Source organism: Paroedura picta, chromosome 2 (genome assembly GCF_049243985.1).
Source record: "Paroedura picta isolate Pp20150507F chromosome 2, Ppicta_v3.0, whole genome shotgun sequence".
NCBI classification, from domain to species: Eukaryota; Metazoa; Chordata; class Lepidosauria; order Squamata; family Gekkonidae; genus Paroedura; species Paroedura picta.
Window position 1 is genome coordinate 83,535,600 of NC_135370.1, and position 17,289 is coordinate 83,552,888.

Consider the following 17,289-nt stretch of genomic DNA (forward strand, 5'->3'; position numbering starts at 1 on the left):
GGCAGGCCTGTTGAGGCCTGGAGAGGCTGCAGCAGGCCTTCTGGGGGGTGGGAATGCTGGCAGGGGTTGTTGCCTTCCCTGCCCCCCCCCCGCATGCTTGCAAGGCCAGGGCTCACCTCCCTTCCCACCCGGGCCCTGGTCCTTCCTGTAGTCCCTTCCTCCTCCTCCTCCTCCTCCCAGCTCATACTTGCTGGCTGCCTAACCTCTCACAGTTGAGTGGGGTGGACTGGCAGTGGAGGGCGATGTGGTCAGGGGTGGGACAGCTTACCTGATTGGCCGTTAGATAGATGGACAGCCAATCAGGAGTGGGACAGCCTACCTGATTGGCTGTTCATTGGATGGACAGCTAATCTGGTACACACATCCCAACTCCTCCAACGTTCCTGTCCGGTTTTATTTACGGTACAGATTTGTCTTGTCAGTTCATGGCTACAGTCTCAGGATTTTAGTATCCACAGACAATGATTTGCCCAAGACAGAAGCTCTTTGGTTTAGTAGACAGACATAGGACTGGAGCTCCCCTTGAAAAGCCAGGTTTGCAACTTTGAAAAACAGCTGCTTGACACAGCAGTCACCTTAGAAAACATGGGGCTGCAGTGGCTCAGAGGGCTTTTGCCCAATCAGATGTAACACAGTAATCCATTCCTCAGTGATGTCTAGACTGAATAGCTGCAATGTGCTATGCTTGAGGTTACCCTTGAAGAGTGACCAGAAGCTGTGACCAGTGCAGAATACTGTGGCTAGACTGCTGCTTGGGGCCAACTACTGGGAACATATGACCCCAATACTACAGCAAATGCATCAGCTACTAATGTCACATTCAAGGTGTTGGTTTTGTTCTTTAAAACTAGACTATCCAGTCTAGTTTGGGATCACGGTATCTGAAGGACTTTCTTCTCCCATATTTATTTATTTATTTATTTATTATATTTATATACCGCCCTCCCTTTCGGCTCAGGGCGGTTTACATTATAACTCTCATATGTAGTACAGTGCAATGAACATTCAATATAAAACTTATTTAACAGTGAAACTTGTCTCAAACAGTGTGATATAACAACAGTAAAGGTAAAGGTATCCCCTGTGCAAGCACCGAGTCATGTTTGACCCTTGGGGTGACGCCCTCCAGCGTTTTCATGGCAGACTCAATACGGGGTGGTTTGCCTGTGCCTTCCCCCGTCATTACCGTTTACCCCCCAGCAAGCTGGGTCCTCATTTTACCGACCTCGGAAGGATGGAAGGCTGAGTCAACCTTTCTCTCTAGCAATTAAGATCACAAGAAGAGACCCATCAATCAAAGAAGTTTTTCTAGTGAGCAGAGAGCCGTTTCAGTGGCAGCCTCACAATTATGGAACAATCTTCACAAGAACTAGGGATGCCAGCCTCCAGGTGGTACCTGGAGAATCTCCTGGAATTACAGCTCATCCAGACTACAGAGATCATTTTCCCTGGAGGAAATGGGTGATTTGGAGGATTGACTCTATGACATTGTACCCCTCTGAGGTCCCTGAAATACATTTTCATGGAATCGTAGAGTTGGAAGGTGTCATACAGGATATCTAGTCCAACCCCCTGCTTGATGCAGGACCAGCCTAAAGCATAAGTATCTATCCAGCTACTGCTTAAAGACTGTCAAAGAGATGGAGCTCATCACCTCCTTAGACAGCCTATTCTACAGCTGAACTACTCTGTGAAATTTTTTTTCCTGACATCTAGCTGGTACCATTCTACATGTAGTTTAAAGCCACTACTGCAGGTCCTATCCTCAGCTGCCAACAGGAATCGTACCGTGTCCTTCTCCAAGTGACTACCTTTCAAATACTTAAAGAGAGCAATCATGTCCCCTCTCAACCTCCTTTTCTCCAGGCTGAACATTTCCAAGTCCATCAGCTTTTCCTCATAAGGCTTGGTCCTCAGGGCCTGGATTATTCATGTTGCTCTCCTTTGTATCCTCTCAATTTTGTCCATGTCCTTTTTGAAGTGAGTCCTCCAGAACTGCACAGTACTCCAGGTCTGGAGTACTGGGCTATGACATCTTGTGATTTTGATGTGATGCCTCTGTTGATACAACCCAAGACTGAATTTGCCTTTTTTACCACCGCATCACACTGCCTGTTCATATTTAGCTTATACTCCCCAAAATCATCATTCCTACACAGTGCTACACAGAAGTGGGAATATGTCCCCTGGAGGGCATTATGCTCAGCAACCACAAATCATCTAGTAGTCCCTGGTGATAAAGCAGTCTGACTGGCCTCAACCAGAGCCAGGGCTTTTTCAACCCTGCCCCCTGCCTGGTGGAATGAACTCCCTGAAAACATCAGTGCCCTAACAGAACTAGCACAATTCTGTTGGGCCTGCAAGACAAAGCTCTTTCACCAGGCTTATGGTTGAGGCCAGTTCGGACATGCGAGTGTCGAACTTAAAGGGCCTCCCCCACTGCAATCCAGATGGCTCTTCCTGCCACTGCCTAACAAGAACATAGAGATGTCACCAACTATTGGATAGTTTTTAACTGTTTTAATTAATTTAATTGTGATGTATTCATTAAATGTTGTAAACCACCCCAAGATGGCAAGTCTGATAGGGGCAGCCTATACATTTATAAGCAAATAAGCAAGTAAATATGCCCCTCCCATCCAATATGCATGCTTCTAATTTTTGTGACCCAAGTGTAGAACTCTGCACTTTCTCTTATTGAATTGCATCTTGTTCTCATATGTCCACTTTTCCAGCATGTTCAGATCTTGTTGAACTCTTATCTCTATCTTCTGGGGTGTTCACTCCTCCCCCCAATTAAATCTATAATGCACTATTGGACTCCTATGAGCTTTTGCTACAATACAGATACTCTTCTGGAATAACAGTGATTTGATACCCTTAGTATGTGAAAGCAAAGTCTGGTTCTTTCTTTTTGCCACACCTCTGTAGAAGCCATATCATGTGTTAAACAATTACTAGAAGGGGGAACAAATGGATAGTTTTTTTCTCAACAGACTGTACCAAAGCAGTAAATGTAAATGTCTTAAGAACCACCAGCAAAACTAGTCAGACCTCTTTTGCAAGAATGTGACATCCAGAAGGCCTACCCTGATTTCTGTTTTGAGTAATAACATTTTACTGAAGTAGTGGATAAAGAAGATTATTGTGCTAGCGAGATTGGGGGGGGGGCACAGTAATGACTATTGTGTTCAGTTCAGGCCATTAGTAGATGATATTGAAAAAACATCCCTTGAAGACTTGGAGAACATATTCTGAAAAATGAAAAGGTGAGGTGGATGCTTTATGTCATATGAGATTGTCACGAAGCAACATTCCCTTCCTCCTGACGAAGGCGGCTGCAGAATTTGCCTTGGCATGGTTATATCACCATCTCAACAAATTGCAATTACAAAGCTGATGGAACCACTGTTCTTACTGTCACTAGATTTCTATATATATTCATATTTTATGTAAACCGCCATCAGCCTTATGAGAGGACGGTATAGAAATTCAATAATAGTTTCCAAGGCTGTGGAATTTAATGAATAGCAACACACACACACAATGGAGGGGGATTTGCAACTTCCTCTTTCCTTGTCTTCATCACTCCATGCAGTGTCTTAAATAAAGCATCAGTTCACTGCGCACCCATGAATCAGCACTTGGGCTCTTTAACTTTAAGCAGTTCACTTTCTGTAAATCTCCCCCACCCTCTTTCCCCCCTGGCGGACAGCGTCCAATGCCCCCACAACCTCCAGCAGCACTTCCCGTGGCTGGGGCCGCAAGGGACTTTTGCCGTCGCTGATCTCGTCATAAATAACGCCGTATTAATTCGATACGAAAAGGAACCAAGAAACACATTGTCTCTTTATAGCGGCATCGGGAGTTAATAATGCACAGCTCCGAGCAGGCTGAAATAAATCCTCCTCAAGTGAACCCCCCCCCTCCCGGCTTTCCAGCAGCAGCTCCTCCAACTATGGTTGCTTTGAATATCGTCTTTCCCAACTCTTATTTCTGATTAGCTATTTTGTTCTCTTGTTCCCTCGCCGTTTGTCTGGACACTGGGGAGGAGGGGGAATCACACGTAACCCACGAGCCCGCAGGAGCAACGCAAGAGGCTCATGGAACGGAGTAAGAAAAGAAAATGGAGTCGGCAGTGGAAGAACAGGAAAGGAGCGGCACGTCTAAGAGCGAGGGCCCCGGCGGATGACAGAGCGCCCTGAGCCTCAGCAGAGGAGAAGGGGGGGGGGAGGAGCGAGACTGGCCACGGAGCCGCTCATTATCTTGCGTGCGTGGGGGGAACAATCACCTGGCTCCCTCCTCTCTGTCTCCGCGGCATCACTAGCCTCGCCGCACCGATAACCAAAGCAACGGTGGAGGCAGCCAATGGCCTTCCCGCACCGCTTCTTCCCTCTAGACCAATCAGAAAACGGCGCGGCCGCAACCTTGCGGTTGGCCCAGCATCCGAGCCAATCAACAGAGAAAAGTGGACGGAGGCGGGGGGGGAGGGGGTGGTCGGAGTGGGCGATGAGAGCGAGGTGAACGCGTGCACGGAATCCGCGTGCCGAGAGGCTATAAGAACCTGAAGGCGCCGCGCGCGCCTCAGATCCTTTGCGGAGCGCCAACGCTGAGAAACGGAGAGGGCGCGCTCGTGCACACCCCCCCTCGGAATTCTCGTTGCCAGCCGTTGCTTCTCTTGCTTCCGCGCGCCCGTTCGCTTCTTCCCGCCCTCGCCATGAAGACCAAGTTTTGCAACGGCGGCGAGGCCGACCCTTCCCCATTGGGGCTCCTGCTGGGATGCAACCCGGGCCCGGTCTTGCCCGCCCTCACGCAGTCACCCTCGTCCGCGCCGTCGCTGCCTTCCTCGCACGCCGAGATCGACGCCAAGGAACTCGGGCTGCGGGGGCAGCAGCAGCAGCACCAGCAGCCTCTGGCTCTGCCGCCGCCGCCCACCCCTCCCTCGCCGCCGCTGGAGGAGCAGCCCGACCTCCGCACCCGCCGCAAGGCGTATCTGTGGTGCAAGGAGTTCCTGCCAGGGGCGTGGCGGGGGCTGCGGGAGGATCAGCTGCGCATCACGCCCATCAGGTCAGCACTCGGGGGGGGGGGAGGGGGGAGGGTCTCCCCAAAAGACACTCGGGATGGTAAAGGCGTGGTCCCGCTCTCTAGGAGCAGGAGAGCCCAGTCGCCGCGTCTTTCTGAGCATGTGCAGAGTGTTCTTTTTTTAGCCGTGGATTAACTCTCCGCCAGCTCGTTCCTCTCTTGAACGAGAGGCTGATGTCGTAGCCTTAAGAGAGAGAAAAATCCCAGAACACTATGAACTGATCTCTGCGGGAAAGTGAGGGTGGGGCACCTGCCACCTTTTGTCCTTCGCGGTGCCTCGTGTTAGGCTTGCTTCACGCAGATGTGGAAATTTGCCATATGGTAGCTCATGGAAGACCTCGCATAGGCTTCTGGGGAATGCCGGGAAGTGAAGCGCTGCCTTCCTTGTGGTAGGGGAAGGTGGGCTTGCAGCGAAGTTCCCGCAGGTCAATATTGCTAAATATTGCTAAAAATGTTTTGCCCTGCTTTTCAGAATAGTTGAACCATTTGGAAATAGAAAATTAAAATTAGTTAAGTGACTCAATAGCGGAGTTAAATAACAACGAATAGTGATTCGCATTTGTCTGTCCTTCAATTTCTGTTGTTCAGAGGTTTTCAGAGATAGGCATTCACTGACTAAGGTATGTCATATAGATAACAGAAATTATGGTTAACAAATCCATTTCACAAGCTGTGGTTTGTTACTTGAGACATTCCATTAAACCATAGTTAATGTCTCTTAATGATGGTTTGATGTGGTTGCTGCAGATTAATAGGCACAATTGGCTTTTGTGAATGCACACATTTCATTATCTCACTGTCATGGTTGGTCAAGACTAGTACTTAAAGGCAAAATGTTATAAAAGCCTTCCTTTTGAGCATGGCATGAGTGTTGTGTATTGTGAGTAGTGATGCTGCTGCATGCATCTTTCAACACTGAAATATCTGTCTTCCAACATGTAAAGTGCTTTGCAAAGCACAATTACATCTACATAGAAAAGCTTGTGAATTCTAGCTCAAGTTTATTTTATATGTAAAAAACATACATGGCTTTGAAATGTAGAGGTGTGTTTAAACTGACAGAGATGTGCTTTTGAAATAAGTGAAATGTGTCCATGTAGTATAAATGTTAAAGAGGCTACTATCTGGGAAACATTGTATTAGCTGCTATGTGCTGCTTCAGAATTACAAGGAATCCTCTTTCCTAACTGACATTGTTCATGTTGATATGATTAAACTGATGCTTCAGGTATGTACAGTTCAAAATGTTTCAAAGGTGAGTGTACAATGAGGCTCTTTTTTTATCTTGGCTCAGATGTCATTCATAATGTGGTTTCTGAGTAGTGAAAATTTGGTGTGCAGCTTTGATCATGAGGTTTCTTGAATGAGTAGTATGAGTCATCTCCTGGTAAGAAATTTAAGTAGTGTTTGGATGCCTTGTTATAATGGTATTAGTGTAGATAACTTTTTATGTTGTGTGGGTAATTGGAGTGGAAAGTTCCATTCTGGTCAGTTGCCATGATTTTTAATGTGCCATAGAAGGACTTTGTTTTCAGTAGTGAGTTTGATAGACTGACCATTTAAGTAGTAAGCTTGACAAACTGATTGTTCAAGATACAAGGTTGAAATTCAACTGGTCCTGGCCATGGTGAATTATTACTGTAAAATTGGTTGGCATTACACTATAGTACAACATGCAGAATGATCTTGCAGCCCAGTCCTAAACATGTAAATCATACACAAGTAAAATCTTCTTCCATAATAATTTGCCAAGTATTTATTTAGTATGATTAGGATAGCATCCCAATATCAGTAATTAAAATGTTTTTAAATGGGTTTTTTGTTTCAAAGTTACAAATTTTTAAAGAACAGTCTTCAAGTCACTGCTCTGCTGGCAGCATTGCAGCAATATTATTTGTTGTAACTCTTCTCCAAAGTTCAGCGTTCCACATAAATGAAGAATTTGGAAATGAACTAGCTTCTGAATTATATTTAAATAGCTATTACTTATGACCTTAGGTAAGAAATAGCAGTTAAGTAATTACTAAAAGGGATTACACATAGTATAGTATCATCAGGTTTACATATTCTAGCTTGAGCAGACTGGTAGATGTTGTCTGATGACTTTTAACTTGACAGTGCTTTGCTGCAGGCAACTTTGAGGTGATGTTACAGAAGGATTTATAATGTTGTGGGATGCAGATGGGTTTCAACATAGATCATAGCCCTGAAAAGATGAAGGTTACTAGGGGAAAAGTCTCCTTTCCCAGTGACATCATATTTTTTACTTGTTTGACAAGAAAATATACTCTGGACTAGTACTAGAAGTACAAGCAGTAGAGAAGATGGAGATTCTGTGCTATGTGAGCAGTTGCACACTTCCTTCTCAAAAATATGACACAGAAAGGTTCAAGTGATATCTTGTGTGCATGGTTCATGGCCCATACACGTTTTGGTAGTCATACATCTGGTTACCAATTGAGAGCCAGTGAAGTGTAGCTTTGGGTCCCTGTTTGCGGGGGGGGGGGGGCTGCAGGATATAAATGAAGTATATAAATAAAAAAATAAGATGGTAGTGATTTCTGTTGCAATAATTTTGAGTACTTTGACTTTCTAGACATGAATTAAGTATTTGTCCTAGTGCCTTAATAATCTGTCTTCAATAGAAGGAATTCTGATTGTTGGAGCTGTTTGAATTGTGGGCCTAAAAGCTGTAGAATGTTTAATTAAATTATGTGAATGGCAGCATAACAGGTTTCCGTCATGTGTATTTCTCCATTACTTCTGGTGCTACAAAGCAACCTTCCTATCTAAGTTAAAAAAGGAAATGGAATATTTCCACTGATAGGGACTTCCAGAGGAAAGTGTGTAATGTCCTTAAATGAGAGTAGTAAAAGAATGTCCTGTCAAGTTGTTTAATGAACAAGGAAGAGTGGGCTTGAGTTACTAACTTTTAAAAAACATAAACGAAAACTGCTGGTGTTGCTTTTTGCGTTTGAACCTAACCGGAAATGAGACAGCCTTACTCGTCACTTTCAGAATGCTTCTGTCTTGAAAGTTCCAACTTCATACTTCCTCAGACAAGAGACTCTGCCCCACAGTTATCAGTGTTGTGCAAGTGAGTAACGCCCTGGTAACGTTATACTGTGGGACCACATGGCCAACCTCTGCTCCATTTCAGGGATGGGATGGGGAAAAGTTCACCAAAATTGCTTGTAAAAATTCTGTAGCCCTTTGAGAATTGTCTTGTTCCATCTTGATTATGATCTACATTGACTAAAATTCCTTAGCTTTCTCGCTTTTGGGGTTTCAGAGCTTCTGTCCCTAGGCTTCTGAGGTTGTTCTCCCTCCCCCGCCTTCTACCTTGTAAGCTATACTTGTAGCACTCCTTTCTTCCTTGAGCACTTAGAATATTCACCAGATTAATACACGTTGCTTTCTTTTCAGCTTCCTTCAGTTCAATTTGAAATTGGGAGGGGTTGGCAAAGTCCCCTCCACACATAAAAAAAATTCTTGGAATATAGTTCAAATTCCTTAGTCAATTTCAAAAAAAAAATCTGGGACCCAGAAACCATATCCCAGTGCTTCTTTAATTTCTTCCAAAATAGGTCTAGTGGCAACAACAGCCCAAGAGACCTCTCTGTAAGGCCTCTGTTCCTCTCTAAAACCATAGAAGCAATATCGATAAACTGTTTCTCTTTTACAAAGCTCATTCCTGAGTTTAGTGCCATTGCCAACTCAACACTCCCTTTAAGAAGCCCATGTCCTAAAAAGTAATTTATGTATCGACTGTCATGGCCAGAGATCCCTCTAAGCTGTGTGTGTGAGTTGCCACTCATGAACACAAGAAATCCCACTCAGCTGCTATCTGGAACCGCCGCACAGGGTCTTGCCCTGCCTATTAGCCATTTTAAGATTACGACAGTTATATTCTGCTCAGGAAGGGAAAAATTCATGGCTCAATTTTAATATTTGAGAAAGCTTACTATAAATGCAGAATATGTGGAATAGTTATTGTGTACAGACAGCATATTTCATAAGGTATTTGTGGGGATAAAATAGGATAACTTTTATATGGTTTTTTGAAGCACGAGGGCAATACAAGTAGACCTTTTTTGCATGATATCAGGGGTATTGATACTGAATACTCATAGAGCAAGATATTGAATAAAACCAATTCCCTTCTTTTTGTAGTTACCGCAGGTTAATATTGTTTAAGTTGCATTTTTACGAACAAGCTATGAGTTTAATCATATACTGCAGATTATGATTCTGCCTATCAAATAAAATAAGCTACATTTTGCAATACTTAAAGATGTTGCAGCATTATACCTGAAAGATATTTCTGCCTAGCCTGATATTGTTATAAATAAATTTTAATTTCTAAATTTTAAATTCTAAAATTTTAATATATTGAATTGCTACACCTAATCACAAACTCTGTTCATAGAGTATCCTACAGGGCAGAACTATAGCTCAGTGGTCCCCAACCCGCGGTCTGCGGTCCGGCGCCGGGCCACAGCTCCTTCTTCCCTCCCCCCCCCCCGAAGCGAGAAGCTCGCCAGGCCGCGAGCAAATCGGCCGCGAAAGCGGCCAATTAGCTTGCAGCCCGGCAAGCTTCTCGCTTCGGGAGGGGAGGGAAGAGAAGCTTGCCGAGCTGCAAGCTAATCGGCCGGCTTTAGCGGCCGATTTGCTCGCGGCTCGGAGGGGCCGGGAGGGGAAGCCGCGGCTGCCGGGATGGCGGCGGCGCAAACACGCGTGCGCGGACTGCCGCAAACGCACGTGCACGGCTGTCCGCGCATGCGCAGGCCCCTGGGCCACCCTCTCCCCCCACTACGCCGCAGCGGTCCGCAGCAAGCGGAAGCTTGCGGACCGCTGCTATAGCTCACCATATTCAGTTTTGGATGCAGAAGGTAGCAGGTTCGATTCCTAGCATCTCCAGTAAAAAAAAAATCTAGGGTAATAACTGTTACAAAAGAGGACTCTGCCTGGGAACCTGGAGAACTGCTGCTAGTCAGAGCAGATAATCATGACCTTGATGTACCAGTGGTCTAATTCAATATAAGGCAACTTCATGTGTTGTTGAAAATTATTCAGAAAAAAAATCAGGTTGCCTGTGCAGAAACTTGCCTGAGGCAGCTTACAAAAAAAAAATTTTTTTTAACATTTAAATCCAGCATTAGAACTCGGACTCTGTGCACACTTGCTCCAAGATAGTTTACTTATGGCTTTATATTCATACCTCTGTGTATAACCTAGCATATGATCATTAGAATGTATAATTTTTTTGTTTCTTTTGATAGAGGAGGCCTCAGCAACATGTTATTCCAGTGCTCATTACCAGACACCATAGAAACTGTTGGTGATGAACCACGCACAGTTCTTCTTCGTTTATATGGTGCAATTCTACAAATGGTGAGTATTTGGGGGGAGTGGGCACACTTTTCAGTAGTATAGTCTGGAAAATGCTGAAAGTAGACTTTGCAGTAAACATGATCTTGCTGTTGAGAAGTGATAATTCTTCATCTAGATTTGTTCATTGTCTAGTGCATAGAATTTGCAAGACTTTCTAAACCAGTTGGAGTTTTCAGCTATGATGTAACTTGCTTTTCATCTTCAGTAGTATCATCTGGAGCTTTAATAATCAAAAGTTTTCTTTCTAAATTTTGTAGAGTTAAGGGGGGAGAAATCAGCATTGTTAGTAAATTATCTGTGAGTAGTGAGTATCAGTAACTTCAAGAAAACTGTAGTGTACCAGTCTTTGTCTAAAACCATTCTTCCAAGGCACCTGTATGTTGCCTTTTATAGCTGATTATATAAGTAACCTATCAGAGGATTTAGCCATCCCTCTACATATGTAGGAGCAAGTCTAATTCAGCTTTGTGCAGCTTGCTTCTGATTAAGTGCTTATAGAACTGTTCTGTTCCTCTTTACTGCACACAACATGGTCTTCAGTTCTAGTGGTTACAGAATTATGAAATTGTTTATGGATGCTGAATGGCTTGTATTAAAGCTGACAGTCCTGGATTTCCATTGCTAGCTGTAATAACCAAAAGATTGCCTTTTTCCTGTGGTGGTACACACTTTTTATTGTTAAATATATATCTTCAGTAGCATGTGTGCAGATTACCTATGATCTCCTGTAGTATGTGCCATGCATTAAAACACTTAATAATGGCAGTAACCATAGTAGGTATAATCTTGCTGGAGACATAGTACTCACTTTCCTCTCTAAGGTACAGGTTTTTCAGAGAGGGCAATTTCTCTGTGTATTACTCTTACGCAAGGGGATAAGAATCAACCTCTATCTAGCAAATAGTAGGGGATATAGCAAACTGAACATCTAAATACTTAATCGAAGCTAGGGTGCAGGTTCCTCCCTCATTGATCTTCTTCTTTGAAAATACTTGATCCTCCAAGGAAACTTTGGCTAGCTGTACTCGAACCTGCTATTACTGTACTTTCATAGTTGTACATTATTTTCACACTTTCCTATAATTATTGGGGAACATCATGAGGATATTAATGGATTACTAATGAATGTGTTGCAGCATATAAAATACTTTCATTTAGAAAACTGTCTGAAACGTAATATTTTTCATGCACATCTTGGCAACGTACAAGAATAAAACTGGTCTGAAATGTGCACAGCAGCAGTAACATTGGGGATTTTTCTTAAATAAGCCACACTGGTGTAATTTTACTTGTTTTTATTCCAGTGAGAGATTAGCTGTTTTAAAACTGAAGGCTACACTTTTAAGAATGAAGGCTGTATTTAAAAAGTAATATACTAACTTGCTAATTTTTCAACTTGAAGCGGGGGGGGGGGGGGTTCCAGAATCTTAGTTTTAGCTCCTAAATATATTCCTCAAATTTTGTTATAATTATAGTATTTTGAGCTTTTGCTGTAATTATAACATCTACATTTACAGAATCATGAATCAGAACATGGATACATAGTGTTTTCTTTCAGCATTCATATTTTACCATGCTACCTCCTGTGTAGTGTTTTGTTTTGTGGGGGGGGGATTACAAGTGAGCCCTGAATTTTTTTCAAGGTCTGATTTGACCAATCATTTGAGTGTTAACATCATAACCTTGTTTTCTCTTGGTTTTTAAGATCTTTTGAGATATCTAACTTCCTTTATTTCCATAGTGGCAGTGAAATGACTGCTCTTGTTGGTGCAGTTCACTAAGGGTTAAGTAAGCAGAGACAGTTCCAAGGTAAAACTTTCAGATTATATGGAGGGTCTCAATAAAAACATTTGTCTCTTCTAGATCAATCTTCAATGCCTAAGCAAACTGATTTTGCTGTTGCTGGAGATCTTTTATCTGAGACCAAGGAACTTCCTGGTAGCAGACTTATTTAATTTGGGATATAAAGAGTTTTTTTCTCTAGAGGTATTGATATTTTGAAAAGTTCCTGAAATGCTGATTTAAATTATAGGCACAAATAAAGTGGGCAGTAACTTTTTATCTTATTACTGATTTCCCAATTACTGTTTGTATGGATCAAAGATTGCACATACAAAAAATTGCATCTTGTCATCTAAATAGAAGACTTTTCAAACAATTTGACGTTTCCTTTTATAAATGCATGCAGAAAATGCTACTCTTTCCATTATCAAATTCAAATGTACAGGACCAAAAGTTTTACCTTTTTGCCCTTTGATCAAAATCCAGAAATCAATGGGAAGCTTCTAGCTTCAAATTGATTACTTTCATATTAAAGATTACTTCCATTTTCTTTCAAATTCTGGAAGACACAAATGTCAGTACCTGCTGTTCAGTATAAATGATTAAAGTCAACTAAAGTTACCACATAGAAAGGGCATGGGTCCTCCATTCTCAATGGTATTAGCTTTTATTTTAAGCCACTGTTTTATATTTGAATTATACGGGGGCAGATGTTAGCTGCGTTGGGTTGATACAGATAAATGTCACCCTGGCAGAGATTGATATAAACTGAGGATCTCAGACCATATAGCTTACCTGCTTTTTAGTTTGTGAAGAGCTGTAGTTAATTATGTGCATCTGCCTTTGAAGCATGCATTACATTCAAGGTTCTGTTTCCTGATTCCCAAAACCTAAAAGGACATTCTTCATAGCAGCAGTTCAATCCTATTGTATATAGAAAATTATTTGAATTCCTGTTGGACTGAGTATTTAGCTTGAGGTGTTATTTCCATGCAGTGAAGAAGTTCATGTGAGTTGCTTTATAAATACTGATGATGATGATGGCAATGATCAAGAAAAGCATTTACATTTGGGTTGAAATAATATTGGACATAGGGTTGAGTGATTTGGCCTCCGAATCAACCATTTGTGCCCAAAGCAGCCAGCGCTGCAGCATGAGGGGGAGGAGGCACGGGTGCCAGCCGGCGCACATACGCAAGTGCAGTGCGCCTGCCGGTGCCTGTGCCCCTGGCGCTGGCTGCTTCAGGCATGAACAGCTGCTTCAGACGCCAAAGCATCCAACCCTAATTGGACACTTACAAAAAAGCTAATATTTATATGATTACTGTACTCATACTAATGTTTAATTGTATAGTTCCCATGTTTCCCAAGCAAAGGGTTACTTGGTAAAGTGGCTCATTCCCTATTTTGCATACCTTAAGTCTAAACATTTAGTTTGCTGTTATTAATAGCCAAATCAAAATATTGTAGGGGAACAATGACTACTTAATGTTACTTTAGTTTCTGATTGTCATTTCATCAGGGAATAAAGTTAGGAGCATTGACTCTAATTCTGAGGTATTTCATACCTGCGTTGCTTTTTTACTGTTTGTACTAAGCAAGTGTAGAATGCTGTAATTGTAATCCTCTATTACTGATGTGATTCTTGCTCTCAATGTTTTGTAGCAAGGAAGTATTGCAAATGCCTGATACTGGCAGATAGATTGGTAGCTGAACTCCTGTTAAGGGGCACATGTTTTGTTGGGTGGCGTTAAAGGTCTTCTGGGGGTAATGTACCATTTTAGTCGTATGTGCATGTGTTCTCTGCTGCAGGCTTGTCCATGCGATCGTGCCTAGAGCACTCTGGTTTCCAGGTGACAGACACGATTCACGGTATAGTATGAGATCTCTGAAGTTGGAGCATTCTCTACGAGTTTCATTTCTTTATGACTCGGGGTGACAAGTTATGATGAAAATATTTACCTTAAACGTTTGTAATGTTTGAGCCATTAAATAGTAGCATTGAAAGCTGAAATGGTATGTTAAGCATCTTTCCTTCCTTCTGCTCCCTTAGAGAATGGTAACTTGATCAGAAGTAAAAAAGGATGTTCTTGGTTTTTATAGGACCTGTATTAATAATTATTCTAATATTGTCCCCTTTCTATAGTAGTGTTCAAATTTGGAATTGAGTTACATCAATAAAAATACTTGACACCGTACATTTTATTTCTCAGTCCTGAGAAGCATGTCTATTTAGACAAATTGTGATATTGCAGCTTCTGTATCTGTATTTTAATAAAATATCAATTTGAGTAACAAATTGCCAGTTACAAGCATTTGTCTTGTCATAAGCATGAGAAATCAGTCTGCTGATCTTGTAGAGGTTATTTGAAAACTCTACAAGTTGGCAGCTGTCAAGCTTGCAATCTACTTTTCCAGGACAATAGAATTGCATCCAGATCAGTTTGTACTATGCTTAACATATAAGTATTGTTGCAATATTGAAGTCCTAGATTCACAGTCTGCATTCCTATTTATAGACTTGTTTTGTATTTTCTAATAAATATAGTATTTAAAAACTGCAAGTTTATATGTTGGACACAGAAGTAGCAAGCTTCATGAGCTCCCCAAATTAGTTCTGTCAATCTGATTCATGCGTTATTTGTTAGTGGTAATACCATTTCTATTCTAATCCTTTATTCAACATAAACTTACTTTTTAAAAAAAGAATTGTTTCTTTTGCCTGAAACATAGTATATATCTTAGCATGGACCTGTAATCAATATTACTTCATTTGGGCTGTTGAGTTACTTCTGTATTTCATTTCCAATAGACAAATCAAACTCCACTAATAAGTTGCCCATAACAGTAGAAATAAAGTTAAAATTTCCTACATGGCAGTAGTTGGTTCAGTTATCACCATAAAGTAACACTCTAGATATGGTTCCCTTACCCCTGGATTTATTTGTACTTATAACTATGCTTCTGTTGTGAGAAATTAGACATATGATGGAAGCTCCCTATATTTACAGGTCAGCTTATTGCACGTAAAGCAGCTCCAGCTAAAATGCATCAAGGAACCCGACATATTGTGTTCACAAACATGATGGCATGGTATATAGGTACCTGCTTATCTATAGCCTCTAGTGTAGACAGTTCAACCATTTTAACAGTTTTTCCCCCCTGTAATATCTATTCTAGAAGGAGCTATGCAACAACTGTTTTGTAATCTCCCTGGATATTGGCCATTGTTTCTATGCAGTTACAGAGTCTCCTGTTTCAAGAAGGCAATAAGCTGCTATTTATCAGAATTGCTTCAATGTTTTTGCTTTTAAAACATTTAAAGGAAATCTGTAAAACCGCAGGTTTCTAAATAGTTTCCAAGTAATCGTCAAGCTTTTATTATTTGATATAGTGCAGTCTTAGTTTGTGATTATACAAAATCCTCTGCTTCTCTGTTTCAGCACTTTTGGCTCCTCCAATAAAATGAAAAGCGCTTTCAGGTGTTTGATTCTAAACATAATTACTTGGAAGCCCAACCCCCTTTTATCTGAAGTCCTTGTGTCCCCATAGATGATATGCATAGCCTCAATTAATCAAAGTAACCCTTTAGAATTGTTCTTCCATGATAGCTCTCAAATTTCACATTCCAGTTATTTTTCTTCAGACCTAAATCCAGCTGTGCAGTTATATTTTTCAGGCATCTATTTGAAGCATAGTAACACAAAAATCCTTTTAGTACATGTGATCTAAGTAGGTTAAAAGGGGATACTTCTTGTGGTCCTAGAAAAACCCTCTCTAATCCGCTTTGTTTCTGATGAAGGATTATACCATCATAAGGGAGCATTAAGTAGGAAATACTTTTGAGTGATAAGCAATTTTGACTGCTGGACAGGGAGTAATCAGAATTAGAAAAGTACCAGTGATATAACAGTTATCTAATAATGCCGTTTTTATGCAGTTTGCTTACCTTTGTGCATAAAGATAAATGACACTTTCATTGAAATTACACTTTACAATAGCGCTTATATATCCTTGCTAATTACAATATTTTAATTGAAAGAATTATTGCATTAGGTGGAACAGCTAGATTCAAGTTCAGTAGCACCTTAGAGATCACCAAAAGCTTCTGAGAGGGTAAGGGAACTTTGATTCTCAAAAGCTTATACCTCAAATCTTGCCTTTAAGTGTAACTAGACTTGAATCAAGCTGTCCTACTGCAGACCAACATTGGCTACACTTGGAGGCTACCTTCATTGGGTGGAAAATGGTATATTTCATTTTGAATCAAATAAGCTACTGACAAATGCTGTATCTACACTGATACTCTAAATAACCAGTAGCGGTTTGTTCAGTTTGTTCTTGGTAAAGGAAATGGTAGAGCAGAAGAACATACTTACCTTTTCCATTTTCATTAATATCCATAACTTTAAGCAAAGGCTGCCTTGCAAGGTCTCTCATTAAAACTGAGTAATTCTGATACAGAATTCTACCAGCTCTGAAATCCTTAATCGACTACAAAGTTTTCCATCCTTGCTACATTTTAAATTGTGCAATTACAGTAAAAGCATGTGCCATTGAGTCCTAAAGCTAAATCACAGCTTGGAACCTTGGGAAATGCTTTTTGTTGGATGTTGAGGGTGCTGCAGTTCTCTGGGACTGGAACTGATTAAGGCTTTGCTTGCTTCTATTGCTCTGTGAAGTGACATAAGATTATATCTAAAAGTACTGCAGTCACAATGTTTTGCTTAAGGTAACGTTACTACTAGGTTAAGCTGTAGCTCCTTTATCTTTCTAATTAGAAAAAGATTGTTTCAGCTGTCTTTGTTGCGGTGGATCATGTAATTCCTTCCACTGTGAATACTGCCTAAGTGGCTACACCACTGTAGTAAAAACTACATTTGGACTTTCTCACCTGGATTCTTCTGTGTAGAAGTAATGTTTGGTTCCCAATTGCTGTATTCAGATGATCACATCTGTTGCTAGTTTTGTCTATCCTGTTTCTAATAGTAGCCTGATTGGATTTCAATGGCACATCCTTTTGAAGTATCT

The 17,289-nt window shown here is 41.4% G+C and overlaps 1 protein-coding gene across 1 annotated transcript in view; it reads left to right on the top strand.

Annotated features, from left to right (window-relative positions):
• The first annotated feature begins 4,481 nt into the window (after positions 1 to 4,481).
• CHKA (choline kinase alpha) overlaps positions 4,482 to 17,289 on the top strand; it is a 32,744-nt gene continuing 19,936 nt past the window's right edge. Inside the window, exons 1-2 of the mRNA XM_077321324.1 lie at positions 4,482 to 5,067; positions 10,365 to 10,476. Of these exons, the coding sequence (XP_077177439.1) occupies positions 4,718 to 5,067; positions 10,365 to 10,476 (462 nt within the window). The 5' untranslated portion in view covers positions 4,482 to 4,717. The remainder of the gene's footprint in view (positions 5,068 to 10,364; positions 10,477 to 17,289) is intronic.